General features: G+C 30.6%; 1 protein-coding gene across 4 annotated transcripts in view; it reads right to left on the reverse strand.

Annotated features, from left to right (window-relative positions):
• NOVA1 (NOVA alternative splicing regulator 1) overlaps positions 1-20729 on the reverse strand; it is a 142246-nt gene that overhangs the window by 23617 nt on the left and 97900 nt on the right. For all 4 annotated transcript variants that reach the window (XM_072962878.1, XM_072962875.1, XM_072962877.1 and 1 more), the window contains 2 exons: positions 11045-11211; positions 735-806 (listed from right to left, as the gene is read on the reverse strand). In XM_072962878.1, coding sequence (XP_072818979.1) covers positions 735-806; positions 11045-11211 — 239 coding nt within the window. The remainder of the gene's footprint in view (positions 1-734; positions 807-11044; positions 11212-20729) is intronic.

A 20729-nucleotide genomic window follows, 5' to 3' on the forward strand; every position in this document is an offset into this window, starting at 1 on the left:
AATTACATAGAATATTTTAGATGATTTCCTTAAATGTGCCAAAAATAACTACATTTTTGAAGAATGTCCTACAAATATTCAGTACCAAAACAATCATCCAATTAAACTAAAATATATTTCTAATTGCAAAGTTTGGCACTTCAGCAAAGAAAAGGCTACTATTAAATTCTAAAAAAAGTACCATTTCCTGAGTGTTAAACATAATTAAAATCATCACAAATACCAATTTCCAGTTACTTTTAGACTGCTAGAAATGCTTTTCATCAAGTTTAAAACTGTTTACACAGAAAGGCATATCTGAAATAAAAAAACAAATAAAAATGCATTCACATTTAAAGATATACCTTTGCTCAATAAGTCATGTTTACACATTTATTTTTTACATATATGATATTCTTAACTTATATACCAAGAATCCTAGGAAGAAACAGTAAGGGAGATTATAAACACCAACTCAATAAATAACCCTCAGAGCACCATAAAGTCATAATTTTAAGGAGAAAATCCAAAATTCTAGTAGTCTACCATCTGAATATATTTTTGTTATCTAAAGCTAAAAATGCATATAAGTTTTCAGGAATAATTGATACTTCTTTCTCAGGTTATTTGGAATCTGATCATGGTGCACATATGTGAATGAACGAATACATCCTTAACCCACCATTATCTTTTTCTCCAGTGTGCAGGCAATCACCCGTGAAAAGTATGGTGTAGATGACAGGATGATACTGTACCTGATTAGCTCTGGAGGTGGTCATGGGATCAGATGGAGAGGACTTGGTGGTAGTTGGGGAAGATGGCAATGTCTGGGAATAAAGCAGTTCAGGAGCAAATCAACCTTTATAAGCCTTAAACTGATTATTTAAATAAAACAAAATAAAATAAAATGTAATATAACGAGAACAAAATCCTATAAACGAATTTTTCTCCTATTCATTCAAATTTAATGGAATTTAAGATCAAGTAAGTAACTAATGCATGTAAATATGCATGCATAAGCATGTAAAAATAAATTCATGACTTGAAATCATGATGGTGACTGATAAAAATTCACATGAGTATTAAAGGTATCCTGACCATATTCATGAATAGCAGTCTCTTTTCTTTCCCTCTTGTTTTCTTGGGGGAAAAGAGATCTCAAACAAAAATTCAAGAAATTTAATGAGCAAAACTGAAAATCATTTTCCTATCAATGAATACAGTCGGGGATTGGAAGAAGTGGTGAAATGGAGTTTACTTTGGCATAAAAGTATCCACCTACTTAATATGTTGAACATCACCAACAAGTTGATTCCACATGAATTTAGGGTTCCATACTTAAAAGCAATTAAATTTGCAGTTCTGAGTTCTTAATATCATATTATCTTCTAAAATATTAATTTTTAATAAATTTAGAGCCCGTCTGAAAATGTAAACATTAATCTCACATTAATAAACAAATAACTAATAGCATATTAACAAACTGCCATAATATTTTCATCATTTATGCTAAATACTAAAAACTTATATAGATGAGGGATATAATATATAGTAGCATCATCAGCCTGTGTTGAAAATAAGCACAAAAATATTAGGAATCAAATTTATTGTTCACTTCTAAATACATACATATACTATATATAAAATGCTATATGAGACTGTAATATACTTGTTGAACAATTCATTAAGATAGCTTTAAAACTTCTCATGTCTAACAGAGTAACCTTAAAGTTTGTGTAAGATGTTAAGATTTTTCTTTTTAAAAAAGTGTATTTTCACTCAGCAAATAGCATCACTTAAGTTGTTCCCTCAATAGATACTACTTCTTAATTGGTGAAATTGGGTGGTTTATAAATTGACAAAATTCTATATGGACATGTTTTATATTAATATATATCCATCAAAATTACTCAGATATGAGCAAAAGCATAACTTTAAAGGTGCAGCAGTGTCAGGAAAAGCAGATGAAATTACTTAATACAATCATATTTATGCATTTAAGATTTTAAAAGCCCTAATTTGGATAGAATAAAGCATTTAAGAGTAGAAAACAAGACAAAAAATTCATGGACTCCTGCTTAACACATTGTTCTCAAGTAACAAAGTAAGACTGGTTCTAACATCAGATCATGTGTTAAAACAGTCCACTCCACTCCTCTAGTGATTCTTGGCTCTTAAGTTAAAACCTAAGATAGTTTGAGGAAAATGTTGAGTTGAGTTATACCAAGATTTTTGTTAAATCGTATTTTAAAAGGGGAGAGGAGCTACATTCAGAAGTAAAACCTCATAAAAGAAGGAAAATTTTCAAATCCTTTGTTTTCTGGTTTTGCTATTTTTAGTAAATTCATTTTATAAAGTCATTTCTTCAGGGAGACTTTCATTTCCAGTCATTAATAACTGCACTAGTATTTTATTTTCCATGTAATACTATGCTGAGACATATGCTACTGACTTCGTGCTACTCTTTGTACTCTTTCCCACCTCTGGTGACACCTCTTATTGCACAGACTTCCTGGGAGTAGTTAACATATATTTAAAAGTCTGCTCTGTACTAATCTCAAATTAATTATGAGGTTGTTGACTAAATAGATGTGAAATAAATCTAGAGGCCATCTATCCCAATATAGGTTAGAAACCAAGTTCTTTAACCTACACAAGTGTGAGATAGGTGTTTTGGGCTCTTCTATTCCCATCAGGGTAAAACCAGCTTGAAGTATCACAAGTTTATTATGACAACCATCTAGCCCTGAATATGAATTCTCAGCAAGGTCTTGAAATATTGCAAAGAACTGTGTGGAAAAAGTAGTAATATCAAGCGACTAAGGACTTGTAGTCATTAAAATTAACATTATCTTCTGTCAATTTATTCAATACCTTTTTGTTTGGCATGTACATGAAATATTGGGCACGTATTAATAATTGACACAACTCATACTCATCAATATTGCCCTTAATAATTCTGCTGCTGTTTCTTTCTCATAGAAATAAAAACAGTCATTTTAAACTTCAGGGACTATGTTAGTATGTTTAAAATTATTAAATGTTTGGTTATTAAATACCATATCCTGATAAGAAGTTAGAGTTTAATATTTTAAATAAAACAGGTGAGAAGTATATAAGTTGGGCTTTAAGGGATAAGATTGTTGAAACGTCACAGTAAAATTGTCTCTAAATATATTTTCTTGTTTAAATTCCTAAAATAACAAACATGTAATGAAGTAAACATGTGATTAAGTTTTCTAGTTACCTATTAGTCATATAGATAGATACTTTTAAACACAGAAAGTCTCCTCCCTTTACAAATTTAGCTTATAACAATGAAGAAATTCCAGGAAGTTTGCATTGCAGTTGTTTTTCAAATACTAGTTGTAAAAATTGTTCCAATAAACATATAAGTGTAAATATATTAAAGTAATGCCTTTAATTTAAAAGGCTCTGTTAATTGGATTAAAAACAGCCTTGACAGTTGTTCTCAACCACACAAATAGTACAGAAAAATTCTTAATATTTCAATGTACAATGTACAATATGTTTGCTTCCCTAATATTTTAAAAACAAATGTTTATACTTATTTACTATGCAGACTGAAAATTTAAGTAGTTTCAAGTTCAAAATCATTTAGTAAGTTTCTGATACACATCTTAAAGAGGTAATTACCTGAATAACCATATAGGAACAATATATTAAAATATTTGTTATAAGTAACAGTTTAAAAGGCTATATACTCCTAACCTCCCCACCTTTTAAACACTTCCCAAATAGTGATTATGAAGGGTACAGGTATTTTTTAAGCACAATTTTATCTTTCAAATGGAAAAGTATAATATTTTATTTACATGACACAAATGTCTATTTAAGAACTTTGCTTTAAATGATGAAAGCTGAACTATTGCAGAAAATTTTGAAGTAGTTTATAATTTTAAAATAGTAGATCTTCTGGAATATAAAATAGCTTTTTAAAATTCAAGATTTAATAATAGTCACTTAATTAAACATAAATTTAACTAGGCTTTTGGGAATAAAAACTAAAAAGTGATTACAAATTATAAAATGCATTCTCGTTAACAAGTGACAGCTTTGCTGGACCAGAGAATATTACTATAAATAAATTCCATAATAAATAAGATTACCTTCAAGCAAATCTACAGTAATAGACTGTCAAGAACCTCTGATATTTACAGACATAGTGAGAACAGCAATGAACAACAAATCTCAATTGTAATTTGGAATCTATTACTAGTTGAGTAACGTTACTCAAGTAATCACCTTCCCAAACCTCTGTTTTGAGTCCTGTTAAATAAATCTGCACACTGCTCTATAAGAAATAGCAGATAAACTATTTAAATATGTAATTGTCATCTTTAGTTTTTCATCCTATTATCCTACCTTTCTCCCAATGTTTGAACTCTCTAGAACCGCTTAGCCCTAATACTAACTCATGTTGTCAAATTTCAAAAGGTCTTTTAAAATTGATACCTATTCCATAGCTTATTTTTCTCATAATTGCTATTCTATACCTTTATCCTTCTCTTCAACCATTCAATCCCATGCATTTTATCTTCCTTTCACTTGACAGTTTTTATTACTTGAAAGAAATCATGATTTTCCAAAACAAGTTTCCTTATCCACTACAACTGACTTCATTTCAACCTTTTCAGTTGTCCAGACCATTTCTTTTTCCCCGTCTTCACATTCTTCTCACTATAGACAAAATTGTGACTTCCCACTCAGACTTCCTACTCTTCATGGGCCAGGAGTGTAACCTCCTCAACTGTTATCTTTCCACCACTCCTGAGTCATTTTGTTCCCTTAGTAGTCTCATCTGTATTTGGCATCTCCAATTTCTCTGCCTTTTCACGTTCCTTTTTATTCTTTAACATAAGCCATTCCCTCTTGAGTAGCAGAGGTTATGTGAGTCTTTCTGATCTAACTTGTATTTTTTTCCTTTTATATCCCAAATTTCAAGTCAGCAGTTCCCACACTTCACATCTTTTTCTTTTTCTTTTTACCTAACCAGCCTCTTTTCCCTTAGGAAATAATGTTAAGAAAGAATGACTTTGCTCTCAACATGTGATTGAAATTAACTTTTTAAATCCTCAATGACTTTGTATTAAAAATAGTTACTTATTCTTGTATTTTTCTTTGGATATTTGATCCTTTTTAGCATCTTTCCTTTTACTTCCCTTGCTTTCTCACAGGGAATATTACTGACTTCTCTTTTATTTTTATGATTAATAAGGAACACTTACTATGAACCAGGTATAGATCCACTCAGTTAATACTCAAAATATCCTTATGAAATATATTACTATTACTTTTCCCATGTTATAGGTAAAGAAGTTGAGGTTTCCAGAAGCAAAACATCTTGTCTAAATGTACACAGCTAGTAAATTAAAGAGCCAAGATTTGAACCCAGGCAGTTCTGTTCCAGATCCTATGCACTTAACCACTATACTATAATGTTTCTGACTTTTTTTTTTAGGTAACCGCTTCTTTATCTCATTTGTTTGCTTTTTTTCCCTCTCCTACAATGAAGGTGTAAGTGAAATTATCACCTCTACTGCAATTACGGATCTGTAGTTTCAGTTTTACATTCTCACCTATGCTTCTATCAAAGACTACTTCAAGAAAAAAAAATACTACCTACAATTTATTCAACTTGATGAAACAAACAAACAAAAATATCTCTAATAGGTGCCTGATTAAAATTCACTAGTTGCTCTCTAGAATTCGACATTTTGCTAGGCTGAAAACCAGATATAGTCATTTTTTATTCTCTCATCATCATTTTAGAACTGGAAACAAATCAGTCTTACAGATTTCACTTTGAAACATCTTTTAACTTGAAGCATTTGTCTCAACTTTTACTACCAAAGGAGATTAAGTGTTCATCATACTGATCTTAAAAATTTGCCTGGTCTCTTAACTTCACTCTGATACAATATTTTCCATTTCAAATGAGGTTCTCTTCTTGGCGATGCTTACTCAAGACTCTGAAAAATCCTGAAAGAGAGAAATCTACTGGATTTTGTTTCAACAGCATTACTCAAACTTACAGGCCATACAGCTCAGTGTTAAGATCAATCACCAGTTACATTTCCTTGAGTAAGTTACTCAATTCCTCGAAGCATCAGCTTCTATAAGTATAACATGGACTCTGTACTCTATACCTGCCTGAGAGGAATTTTGCAAGGATGAATGAAAGGTGATAATACGTGTAAAGTGCATGGCACAGTGGCTAGCATGAAAACAGAATAAGCACCATATATATCACTATTACCATTATTACTGATCCTTCATTCTTGACCATAAAACTTCATTTTTTTCCTGACAAAGATTAACATCCCCTGAGTTTGTGAGTATTACATAGGAGAAGTTTTAAAAATACTATCTCCAAAACCTTCAAATCTAAAGATCTGCATAGTAGATCACTCAGTAATTGTCAAAATTTTCTTCTCCTACCAATATCTGCTCCTACAAACACCCTAAGAATCTGTGTGGATTTTTAGCACAGAATAAAACAAAAGATAGAAGTGCCTCCTTTTCCCCCAACCTTCCAGAAAAATAAAAAGTGCTCTTTGGGGAAACATCAGGAGAAATTCATAGTCTATAGCATGCTCCTCGACCAGACATCCAAGGTTCTGTATTATCTGGTCCCACCCGACTTATCTGATGGGTGATTTCCTCTAAACTCCAACACAAATGTCAAGATAACCTCTTTGTTATTCAACAATTATGATATCTTTCTCCTCAAATCCATATTGCTTTACCTGCCTAAAAACAGCTTTTTTCTCCTCTAATTAGGCAATTTCTATACAATCTTCAAGATCCAGTTCAAGTTTTCACCTATTTTAGAAGACCAAATGTCACTCTAGCCTGTATTTCTTTCACATTCCTCTGAACTTTTATAGTACATTGTTTATACTGTAGTTTTGGTATATAAATACAGTTTTACATTTTATTAGTTATTTTAAGCATTTAAAATCTCTCACAAATTAGCTTGCGAGAGCAAGGGCTACAGCTTAATATATTTCACAATTCATTGAGAAGGAATTAAATAAATTTGATTGAATGAATTAATAATGAACAAATTATGTGCTAATTCTGCCATTCATGGTGAAAGTAAAAGTCTCTGAGCTAAATGAGATTTTTGGCATCTTAATTTAATTTTAAAATACAAAATAATTCTTTAAATGCCTATAACCACTTCTTTCTTAATGTAGTTTCCTCAAAAATACATATGAGCCTAAAAGGAAAAACAATGCTGAAAATCTGTAACAGACAAAGGAAATTAACAAATGTTAACTATATTACTGATTTGTTGTTTCTACCATGTTTTGGTGTTCATCATACTGACTCATTAAGTATAAACAATCATACTTAGAGGGGGATTTGAGGCATTACAAGGAGAAAAATTTCAATAATCTTATGAGAAAAAAAAGTAAAAAGTACAAAATTCAAAACATAAAAGGTGAAAATGAAAATAAGTGCACTAAAAAAATCTGGGCTGAGTCATGCCCTGGGATAGAGTTCAGAGCTTGTAGGCAAATAAGGTCTAAATTATTTGAAGAATATTGAATGTCTCTGCTATCTGTGTGTCTTGAAAATAAAAAATAGAGTGCTCTATGCTGCAATTAATACGTTTAATTTTGGCTTATAGGCTTTTGCAACATATGTTTCTCATTATACTGACTTGTGAAATGAGTACAATGGTATTATAATACCTCATGATCTTCTGATATTAAGGCTATAGAAGAGAAGCTATATACTTTGATTATTTAATAAATGTTGCTATTATTGTTATTGTGGAGTCCCTCTCCATTAGCAAATAAATATTTGATTTAAATAAAACAAACAAAAAAGTAAATTTGAGAATAAAGAACTGAAAAGTTCACAACATCTAACATCTGAAGTTGGATGTAAGGCTGTCATGCTAGATTTCATTATTTTTCTACATAAGAGACTCATGAGACCTGTATGGACTACTTTCCCAAGCAATTATATTTGGTTGAGAATTCATTCAGTAAATAAGGTTTCATTTGAGGAGAATATTCTGGTTCATGCAAGTTATTCAATAACCAACTGTATCCAGATTATGTAATTCAGAAAATAAAATTTTATAAAAAGCATAATATATTGTGTAAAATTATAACTTTTTTTTTAAAATGGAGGTACCTAGGATTGAACCCAGGAACTTATGCATGCTAAGCATGTACTCTACCACTGAGCTATATCCACCCCGCTGATAAAGTATAACTTTTAAAGCAAGTTTTATTTTTTTTGAACTAACTCTGACTTCCTACTTTAAGAGCAAGTTACATGTAAATTATACTTTTTTTAGTAAGCAAAATCTTAAATTATCGACCATAAAAATAAATATATGGTAACATACATTAAGAAAATATAATTTCATTACCAACATTAATTCATTTCTATGCAGAAATTACATTTTCCAGCTCCAGCAATTTTTAAAGCTCTAATTGTATTCTTTGCATAATCTTAACTTGAAGAAAAAAAAATCTTTAATGTTTTAAAGAAATTGTTTTAAAAATTAACTTCAGGACTAAAGTCCAACGGTATAAATATTATGCCATTAGTTAAGGAAAAGATTATCATTTTAAAAGAAATCTTACTATGAGTCTATGTACTAAAACCTAAAATATAGATAAACATATGAAATATGTTTTTATCTATTCTAGTATAAAATGATTTATTTTAGACATAATTATTTTATACCGCATTATCAGCATAATTTCTTCAGAAATAAAATCATGGTCATTTAAATTTATATATTTGACTTACTATTTAGACAATGATCCAACAAAAGCTATTACATTATAAAATAGGATACTTAGAAAGAGAATCCCAAGTTTAGAGCATATATAACTGTTGATTTATAGTATCTTTGAAATACGTTCAATTTCTCTCCCAGATTTTGAGTACATTTTTCAAATTTTACATTTACAAGAAACTGTTTAAGTATTAAAGATATTGCCCTACTAGATTTAGCATACTCTTTTGATAAATCTTTTAAAGCAATATTCTATTTCACATCATTATTGATTATATGAAAATATTAAATAATCAATAATAACTTTAATTCCATGAGTATCTACAAGGCTTACAGATGCAAATATCCCAAATTAAGTCAATCATTACTATTTTTTACTACTTATATTGAATTTAAAAACATTATCTGAACAATGCAAAAAAAATAGAAGTGAACCAAACATTTTAAAATTCTGGTTTTCATAAATCTATACTGGCACTGGATATATGACAACCTATAAATCTCATATTGTAATACAGAAAATTAAAATTTTAACAATGACTCACAGACTATTATTTGATGGTACTAGCTATTTATTATTATAAAATAATAAAAACTCATTCATATCATTGTCCTGAATATATTGCCTGAGATACAGTACTCAAAGTATATTTTATGTCTTACTTTTTAAAAAAATCAAGATATTCACTGCTGTTCTAAATGTTTGAACTTACAGAAATTACAAAAGAAAAAGGAGAAGTAATAGGCTGGATTAAGGCAGAAAATCAATAGACCCTACACTTTTGAGCCATTTCTGTAAATTCTTAGCCCCAGGTGATTTTAACCAGTGGTCTTTAAATTCATAGTTTTAGAATTTGGATACAGTCATGGTACCACTTTCAAGGTATCAGGTTTTAAATTATTCTTAGTATTCACCTAGTATAGATAAAATAAACATTTAAAAAATACAAATGGCTGTGAAGAATAAAAATAACTATTGATGTTTAGAACTGTAAAATATTTACATTCTGCTATGTATAAATTAAAAGACACTTTCTTGAAAAGTTATGAAGTGTTGTAAATTGAATCATTTTGATACTGACAAAGAGTATAAAATGAATGCTTTTATATGTAGTAACTACCTACTCATGGTTTAAACATGGAAGAATTTTTTTAAATGATCATTAAAAGAAAACTGAATATTAGCCTACAATTTGAAAATATATTGCCTAATTATTAATTTCTACATTTGTATTTGATTAGTCAGCCTTATATTTACCTATATGTTGGTAAAATTATAGATTCATAATACTGTTTGGCATAAAATATTTTTTCAATTCAGAAACATGAAATTAATAAGATTTTGAGCTACATTTCAAATTTATTACAATGAACATAAATATTCTATATATTAAGTATTCTGTGAATTAGTGAATAATACATTTCTTTTGAAGGCATAGTCTGTTGATAATATGATCACAAATTAAGAAACTAATTGTAAAAGGGCAAATGTAGAAACAATCATTATAAACATAAAGTATCAAGTAAATTTAAGGATTTAAAAGAGGTTAAGAGGAAGACTCCACCTTACTTAACATTAAAGAATGTCATTTTTCTCCTACATCATGTCAGCCATTATTCAATTGTAAAAATTCACATTGTCTTTTATCAAGTAAAATTTTTGTTACAGAAAATCCCACACATTAAAAATGAACATTGTCCCTTTATGACATATATATAAATACTACACAAGTTATACAGAGCATAATAGCTGATTTGTAACAAAGGACTGTTTGCTAGGTACAAAAATTTACTTATACATGTTTGTTGATAAAAAATGTTGAACATGATAATTAACAAAACAGGAGTTTATATGCATAACAACTATACTAAAGACTAAAAATATTACTAAAATATGGAATTTGGAATTTTGAGAATATAGTTTCTATTTTTATACTTTATTTAAACAGTAATATAATTTTAAATAAACTAAATTCCTATAGATTAATCAAATTTTTGTCCATAAAATTTTTAAAGGGCACCACAAAAAAAATGAGTCACATAATTGCTTCTCAGTGTAACACTAATAAATGTGTAATTTCAATCAACAAATAAATCAACTGATCAGTCTAAGGAAGAGACTCTGATAGTCTCTAAATGAATAAATGACAACTCTGTTATGTTTTAAGTATTCTTAGAAAAAACAATTTATATGCTAAATCTTAAAGGCTTCTTTATAAGGAATTCACACTACACTGTGGATATTTGTCTTTGATTTCCCAACTAAACACTCACTTGTTTGATGCGATCTGGGTTAACGGTGGTCTGGGGTTGTAGAATGCTGACTGGTTCTGTCTTGGCCACATTCTGGGGCATTTCTCGAATTTTTTCTGCAATGAATCCATGAACTGCATTCAGTGCTTCAACTGTTCCCTGGATCAAGCACACTCGTTCAGTAGTACCTAGGGATAAAAGATTAATATTCAGAAAACTTTTATTTTGTTTTTTTTTCAAAAAAGCTTTAAAATGGATGCTATACAAATGCCAGTAAAAAATGTAAAATGTAGAACTCCAAATCTTGAAAAGGGCCAGCCGAGCCAGGGATCCTGAGAAGTTCTGAACATATCATTCATTTACTGACATAACCAATATGTACTGAGCACTTAAAAAGAACTTAGGGTTAGAAACAGGTTAACACACAGATGAAGATCCACAGACCCAACTTTAAAGAACATACTGTTACCGGTGAAAAACAGACATCAAGCCAGACAATTATAAGATACTATGAATGAACTATAACGGCTATATCTACATGGATGACACACGAGTGGTTTGCAGTAAAAAGAACATTTAAATTGGTGCCGAGAGGGATCTTGGAAAGTTTACATAGTAGATAAATCTCTGAATTTGTACACCCTTTATTCCCTTACCCTGCTCTTCTTTCAATCACAGCAACAATGCTATTTGACAATTTATATTTGCTTATGTTTTACTTTGCAAGCAAAAGGACAGTGAATTTGTTTGTTTTGTTTTGTGCTATAGTTTCCCCAAAGTCTAGAGCAGTCTAGGCACCTAATAGGTACGTGATAAATATTTATTGGATAAATGAATCAACACTGCTTGTATCAGTTATGTAGTTTTAATGGTAGAATATCATAATTAAAAACAAAATTTTAAATTGTTTAAAAGTTGAAATTCATGAATAACTGATCAAGATATTTTAATAGTATTTGCTTCATATCTAGTGAATAAAATATAGACACATCATGTGAGGCATGACTAAAATGAAATTGGTCAGGTTTACACAGGTCCTACAACTCGCTCTATACTTTACAGATATACCTGAAGACAATAAAAATAAATGGTAAGTTTTCAGACTATTTTGAGCCTCACTGCAGCAGCCTGGTATTAAACTGTAATCCACTCAGCAGCCCAACACAACAAACGCATAAACTTCTCAGAAGGAAGTGTTGTTTTACTAAAGTTATCAAAAAAGTCAAAAGAATATTTTAAAATTTATAAAATACTTGTTTTTTAACTAATAAGAAAACATCTAAGTACTTAACACATTTCCTTTTGGTGCTACAGTTTCAAAATTCTAAGCCACTCAGAAATATTTTTAAGGTACATTTTGAAGGACAAAAGTAGGAAATTATACACATTTAAAAAATCTCAGGGAGTTCACACTGCTTTAAGGATTAATTGCCATATAAACCATTTTTCTAGTAGTTTTAAATTTTTAAACGACTAGTATAAGATTATCATTCTTACCTTTAGGGAAGAAAAGAGGTCATCAGAATTAGGAGCAGAAATAAGGAATAATACTATATGAATACACCTAAGTTAAATTTCCCCATTTTAAACAATGAAGATACAAGTTTATGAAAAGCGATGTCTCCTAACTTGTACAAAATATTTTAATAGAGAGCAAGTATATCTTTCAATTGTAAGAATGGATAGAATCTGAAAAACATAATGTGAGTCTGAAGCCTTACTATTTCCTGTTTCTCATAATCAGCTTTTCTCATCCTTATCTATCTTGATGTATCTCTGTATCTATTCTTGGGTAAAATGATCTAGTTCATAGGAATACTCCAGGGAGTCTTTACAAGGTTGTATTAATTGTCCAATAAATGACTAGAAAGGATGAGAATTGATCAATGCAGCTCATGCAAAGTGTTCTCATCTAAGTCAGCAGACAAAACAAAACATAGATCAGATTACATTCCTGCTTTTGGAGACAACAGCAGAGTGCTCTTTTGGGGATGCCAAGGCAGGAAAGGAAACCAGCTTCAACAGATTTTTTTTTTTAAAAAAACATGGCACTAAGTAACTAAAGACACTATATAATACATGTTGCTCTTAAAATTCTAATAGAATACCTACTGTGTCAGACAACACAGTAACCTCAATACCCTTCAGACTGTACAGACTACCAGGCAGTAAATGGAAATCACTGAGCCGTAAAGAAATATGATTGTCTAAAACTAAATTTCACATAGCACATATGAGACAATTTGGAGATAGTTTATAGGTCCAAAGTTGCAGTAAATATTCTTTAAAGGTTAAATTATATTACTACCATTAGAACTACTACAAAAAAGAAAGAAAGAAAAAAGGAGATTGTACATCCACCGATGGGAATAGCTGCAATCCTCAGAAGAGACGCTGTCATATTCTCCCACTGAACTCTAATGGCCTTTTCACTTAGATAACATAAAACTAAAATTTCTAGGAGAAAGTCACAAAAAGGGAAGACTGTCAGGTATATGACCAAACTGTGTAACAAAAATGAGACTATAAATCACAAAAGTTGCTGTTTTTGTCATTTTATAGGCTTTTAGGATCCATTAGTGTCTAAACTAAACTGCCAGTTATTTATCATTTTATTTAACAGTAGAATGATTTACTTCCCTTTGCAATAGACTAGCAACAGAAGCTGAGAAAATTACATAAAAGTATATGCTTTTTTTAATAACGTAAAGATACAGGTTTATAAGACACCATTAATTTAAAATTGCACTTTTCAGAGGGAAATTAGAAAAATTAGTAGGGTCAAATATAGGTAGTGAAATTTGAAATGGCTTTAAGTGTTGATTTCATATGTAATATCATAAACTGAATATGCATGTTGATAAAATTAGGTACAATTATCAGATTCCATTGCAAAATTCTGATATACATTTATAATAAAGTATATTCACTCTGTGCTACTGTAACCTTGGACAAGTCATTTAAATTGTTTCTGCTTCTACCTAAGGCATTGTCACCTGTGCAGTGGACTCCAACCCCTCTTACCAACCAATCACTGTTTCTCCAGGTATCATAATTTTTTCTTTTCTATTAGATCATTTCTATCAGCAGAAAACATGTTACAATTTGTACAGTTTTTAAAGATCCTTCCTTTATGACAGAAGTAGAAAATTATTCTTTGGTAAAGCATATGAAATAACTGATTTAGACAAAGATCATAAAATCATGAGATGAAAGGTTAATGGGAAAATTTCAGTGGAAACATCAGGCAGTCACCAATTGACTACACTGAACAACATTAGCATAACTAAGAGTGTGAAAATCAAACATATGCCTCCTGACATGACGCAACATGAAGCACAGGGCTCAGCGATAAAGTATGCATCCCAAACTAGCTGAGCCTAAATCTAACCAAACATTTGGCACTATGTTACTGTTCACAAATAATTCTGAAAATAGAAAAATCGATTAAATGACACTATGAGGAAGCAAAGATACAAATCAAGAATGTAAGATAGTCAGGACAACTCTAATTTCATCAATATAGGAAAGGCTGTTTTCTAGACTAAAAGGGCTGTAAGAGATACGACGATCAAATGTGAATTAGAATTTGACTGAATCTATATTCAAACGACTTTCATTTTAAACATAATTATGGCAATCTCATAAGACCTGGGTATTAGATAGCATCAAAGAATTACTGTTAATTTTAATAGGTGTGATTATGCCATCAGATTGTGTGAGACAGTGTCTTTTTTTCCTTTTTTAAAAAATGCATACTGAAGTACATATGGCTAAAATGACTGTCATTTGCTTCAAAGTATTTTTCTGCAACAGAAAAATGAGTAAATTAAATAGGTATGCCAAAATCTTGATATTTTTGATAAATATGAAGTGTATAAAGAGGTTCACTGTTTTTCTATGTATGTTTGAAGTTTTTATAATGAAAGGAAAACATTTTAAAGCACTCCCTGGCCTCAAACCCCTCCTCTAGTTACAGCTCAATTTCCCTATCCCTCAAAATTCCTTGAATGAGTTACACATATATTCTCTTTCTACTTCTTTACCACCCATTCCTTTTTTCTTGAATCTACTCCAATATGGCTTCTGTTCTACTGCTCCACGAAACTACTCATCACAGGTATATCCTGGTAAGTCCAATCTTCATGTCTATGATGTCTAACTGATCAGCAGCATTCAACATAGCTGACCATGCTGTTCTAAAAACACTTCACTTGGCTTTCAAGATACCACATGGCCCTTGTTTAATTCAATTCATTCATTCATTTGACAAAAATCTACTGAGTCCCACTAAATATTAAGTACTATACTGGATACAGCAATGACCAAACAGTCAAAGATGCTTTCATGGAGTTCTTATTTTAGTTCATGAAGACAGACACTACACATAAAGCAAATAAAATACATAGAAAGGATATGAGATAAAATTAGTACTATGGGAAAAGTCAGAGGACAATACCAGGATAAGCAAAGACAAAAATAAAAGTAAAGGATAAAAGAGAGCTTGTCTGTCATGTTCACTACTGTATCCTCAGTGTCTTGAATAGTGCCTGGCACACTGTAGTTGCTGAAGTATTTTCTGAATAAATGAATAACTCTATGAGTCTAATTTTCTTACCTGTATACTGAAAATATATGATTGATTTTAAGACCTTTTCACCTATAAAATGTCTATAAAACTAGTAAGCCTCTTTGGGTTTATAAGGGGAGTCAATGTATATAAGAATGAGATCTATTTGGGGAAATGATTTTAAAAACTAAAATAAGTTATAAATTATAATGTCAGTAAAAAGAATACTTGATTTTTTAAAAAGCTTTGAGAAAGGTAATAGGAGAAATAATAAATAGTTCAATAGTGTTTTTCCTTCCCAGGACAGAAAAGAAAATAGATAAACTCTAAAAATGTCATCTACCTAAGAGAATAAAATTATGAAAAGAATACTTTTGCTGTAGTATATAATACCGTCCAAGACTTTTTAGATACCTGAGACTTATTTCAACCAGGATGAGTAGTTTAGAATAATATGCATATACTAATGATCTGATCCATATATTTCCAATGTCAACAATAAGGAGAAGTAGCGAACAATTTGTTTGGATGTTAGAAAGGTATCAGTTTATACTCCTACTGATATTATAACTTTAAGTATCTTATGATATAAATGCAAATATATACTTCTTTAGTGTCAGTCTAAAGTAAGAAATTTGGTTGAATGAGTGACAGTGAAACATCTCAAAATTAAAAATTAATACCAAAAATCTAGTAGAATATTAATAATTCTATGACAACCTATAGACAATGTTTATAGAGAAAGTGGAAGTGCCAATTAACTTTTCAATAGGCAAAAACTGAGGCTTAAAACAAAACATGATATATAGATAATTTTAACAGCTATTAATAGCACAGAAAAATTCCTTTCTCTGGATAGCTAATATTCTGAGTGGACAGAGTTTATTTCTCCCAATATGACATTTAGTTTCTACCATTTTAAGAAATATCTCCCAATTTGTTATATATTTTCAAATATACTTAATATTTCCATAATACTTGGGCAAAACTACATAGTTCTGGACAGTCATAAAGTGGCAAACACAAGATTTCTTTAGGTATGCATGTCCATCCTTACACAAATGGTGGTCTGTGGTTGGTATTTGTTTTTTCAGTTTTCACATTCTTCCTCTTACTACCACTTATCCCTGCTGTTTGTTGGTAGGTCAGGTTCTAGCAACTTCCTCTCTTCTACTTTGCTGCTTCTAGTACTTGATAGCTGGTGAACCAGCTAAGCGAGGTTACTGAAACTATACAAACTAGCAATGGATAGATTTCGAGTGACAACCATAGGGGATGGTTGACCTCCGTGAAATCTGTTTTGGCTTTTCCGCCTTTATTTCTGAATTTAAGGTCAGTACTAACAGGTAAAATATTCCACTGATGCTTCCTTAAGGTTTAAAATTGCATGTAAGCATTTTTATTTTTAAAACTAAAGGCAGAAAATATAATTTTCTTTAATGAATAAAGCAATTTATAGTGATTATTTCACTATTCTCAGTCTATAATCATGGTAATCTAATTATGTGGATGTCTTTGTAGTTTAAAAGAAGCATAAACATTAGCTCATTAGCTTTCCTGTAGTTTAACTATTATAAGTCAAGTATAGAGTATCAATCATTTGTAATGACATGTATTACAAATTTCAGGTTAGAACAAAATGTAAATTATTTTAAAAAAGAAGAATAACAGTGTATGTATTATATAAGTTATAACACAATTATTTAATATATTATTAATACAATTATGTATTATGTAATATATGGTATCTCATTTAATGTTCACAATTATCAGGGCAGATAATATTTTCACCAACTTATAGGTATAGAAGTGACAGCAGTTGGGCCAAGGATACATAACTAACAAATGCAGAGAGAAGTAAGGCTTTTTTCAAATACAATATTTTTTTCATTACAACATATACCTTCTGAAAAATGTAGTGTTAGTCCAGCTACCAAATTACAACCTTTTAACAAAGTCACATATGTTTCAGCTTGATGATGGAACAATAATTTTCACCCAAGCTTGATAATTTTTTAAATACACTGAATCATACTATTAACATCACTTCAGAGATTTATTTCAAATCTGGTATAAAATGAAAGAAAAAATTGACCTTTCTTGCAGAGAACAAACCACCATAGGAGATGGTTAATAATTGTGTGGGCTATTATCAAATTTTTTAGAACAAATTTTCAGATCAACAAAGCACTTAGGAAAAGTGCCATAAAAAGTAAGTTCAATTTGTAATTGCAGCTTTTATACCATTGTACAGTTTTGCACATTTGATAAAGCTTCCTCCTACCCTACAATTACTAAGGGAAAAATATACTATTTCAAGAAGAGGCTTTTTAAAAAAAGGAAATCATACGAATTGACATCTCATGAAAGTAATAATTGCTTTTCTTCTTCAGGTGATTAACTCTCTACACAATCATGTATCTGCTTCTAAACTGTAAAAATTTGTAGGCGGCCATTATAACGTTTTAGTCCAAAGCCAACTTAGTGAAGCTTGAGTCTCTGTTTATAGAGTATGCTTTAATATTTAAATATACTCAATTAAGCCAAAGGATAAAAGTATACTTTCCAGAAAATTCTAAAAGCACTCATATGCTTCAAAGAACTTAAGATGAGAGAATGAATTACAGCCAGAGATGCTCAGCTTCTCACTCAATCTCTGTCCTATGCATGCAAGTGGCATAGTCGTTTACTTTTAAATAGCCATTCCCACAAGCAACATCAGTTTAGGAGACTCTATGTTCTGAAGAACCCTGAACTTTGAAAGCAGACATATCTGAAAATTCTAAATAACAATTATAATTTATTTAGTTTTTAACTTCTGAGGTCATGCAAAAGACCTTACTATAGTTATGATGATGACTAATTGTTCATTTGTATTTAGCACAGGCTTATGCTACATTCAGAACTATAGCAATCCTAGTTTGGTCAATATTATTACCTTTGAACTTCCACCAAGGATTATAAGATTATAAAACTGCCACGACTAAATTTTACTTAAAATATAACTACACTTTAATAAGTACATATAAAATAGACTCCCTGACTTTGCCTCCACTCCCAATCAGTGTCGACGTTTTTGATACTAATTAGTACTCTTAAATTTCTGCTATGAGAAAAATGGCGCTTGCAATTTTTCTAGCTACTCCATATGAATTAATAGGAATTCACCTGCAGAATTTTGTGGACCACGCTTGGAAGCTGGGAACACAGCTTGCAACAAACATGATATCAAATCAAGCTCAGAACCAGTGGTAGCAGGCATAGCTAATCATAGTCATTTGAAAGTAAGGAGCAAAACATGCAACTGGACGTGTAGCATGGTAACAAATCTGAAGAGTGCTGCTGCTATAAGCTGACAGCAAGATGATGAACATCTCTGGTGATAGCCCCATTCCTACCGAGTGACATAAGTTATCACCTTTGAGAGCCAATAGAGCATAATACATTAGTCAAGTTTAAGCAGTAAGTATACTCCCTATTTTCTTAAAAAAAGTGTTATTCAGAAAATGACCCCATCTTTATCAAGAACCCACAAATCCAATATGAAAGCAAGGCCCACATTTGCATGGATTTTAAGAGAGTGAATTATTCAAGTCAATGAATGGTAACAATTGCCATACTGTTAATTACATGCAATGTATCAGATGAATGTAGAGGAAGCATGAAGAATTGTGACCCATTAACTTGCTGGAGGAAGGAATATGTGAAGGGAAATTTGTAAAGTTTGGGAAAATGATAAAAATTTCAAGAGTATATATAATCTTTTATTTTAAAAATTGTTTTATTAAAATATTTAAAATATATTAATTTCTGGCAGTTTTATATATGTTGAAGTAATATAAAATGACAAAATACTTGAAAATTGTGGTAAATTATACATAACATAAAATCTGCCATATTTATAATCGTACAATTACATGGTATTTTTATTCATAAGCTCGTGCAAGTCTATTCCCAAAATTATTTTATCGCCCCAAATAGAGAATCTGTAACCCTTGAAAACTAAATTCCCATATATTCCCAACATCCCTTAGTAACTGCTAATCTTTCTGTTTCTATGAATTTGCCTATTCTAGCTGTTTCATATAAATGGAATCATACAATGTTTGTTTTTTTGTATCTGGCTTATTTCACTTAGCATAATATTTTCTTCATGTTGTAGCATATATCAGTACTTAATTCCTTTCTGTCCCTGAATAATTTTCCACTGTGTATATATAAAAATTTTGTTTATCTATTTATGAACACTTGGGCTGTTTCCACCTTTTGGCTACTGTGAATAACGCTGCAATGAACATTAGCATGCAAATATTTGCTTAGGTCTCTGTTTTCAGTTCTTTTCAGTAGTATACATTTAGGAGTAAGAATTCCTGAGTCAAACAGTAATTCTATATGTCGGCAGCTTTTTGAGGAATAGCTAAACTCTTTTCCACAGCAGCTGCACCATTTTACATTTCCACAATCAATGTACGAGAGTTCCAATTTCTCTACCTCCTCAATAACATGTTATTATTTTAAAATAATAGCCATCCTAATAAATGTGAACTGGTATCTCTTTATAATTTTGATTTGTATTTATTTCCCTAATGACAAATGGTGTTGGGAATCTTTTCATTGCTTATTAGCCATTTGTATATTTTCTGTGGAGAAATGTCTATTCACATCCTTTGCCTATTTTTTCTTCTGGTTGTCTTTTTGTTGTTGAATTTTAGGAGTCCTTTATATATTAAAGCATTACCATACATATGATTTGCAAATACCTTCAAATACATGGATTTATTTCTGGACTCTCAATTATACTCCGTTAGTCTATGTCTGACCTTATGTAAGGTACCACATTGTTTTGATTCATGTAGCTTTGTAGTAATTTTTGAAATCAGGAAGTGTGTCCCCAGCTTTGTTCTTTTTGAAGACTGCTTTGGCTGCTCAGGGCCCCTTGCATTGCCATATGAATGTGAGGATAGGGTTTTCCATTTTTACCGAAAAAGGATGTTGGAATTTTATTGTATCTGTATACTGCTTTGGCAATATACATATTGGCATCTTAACAATACTAAGTTTTCCTACCTATGAACATGGGGTGCTTTCCCATTTATTTGGGTGTTCTTTAGTCTTTCATCTTCTTAGTTAAATTTG

The sequence above is a fragment of the Vicugna pacos genome, chromosome 6, assembly GCF_048564905.1.
Source record: "Vicugna pacos chromosome 6, VicPac4, whole genome shotgun sequence".
NCBI lineage: Eukaryota > Metazoa > Chordata > Mammalia > Artiodactyla > Camelidae > Vicugna > Vicugna pacos.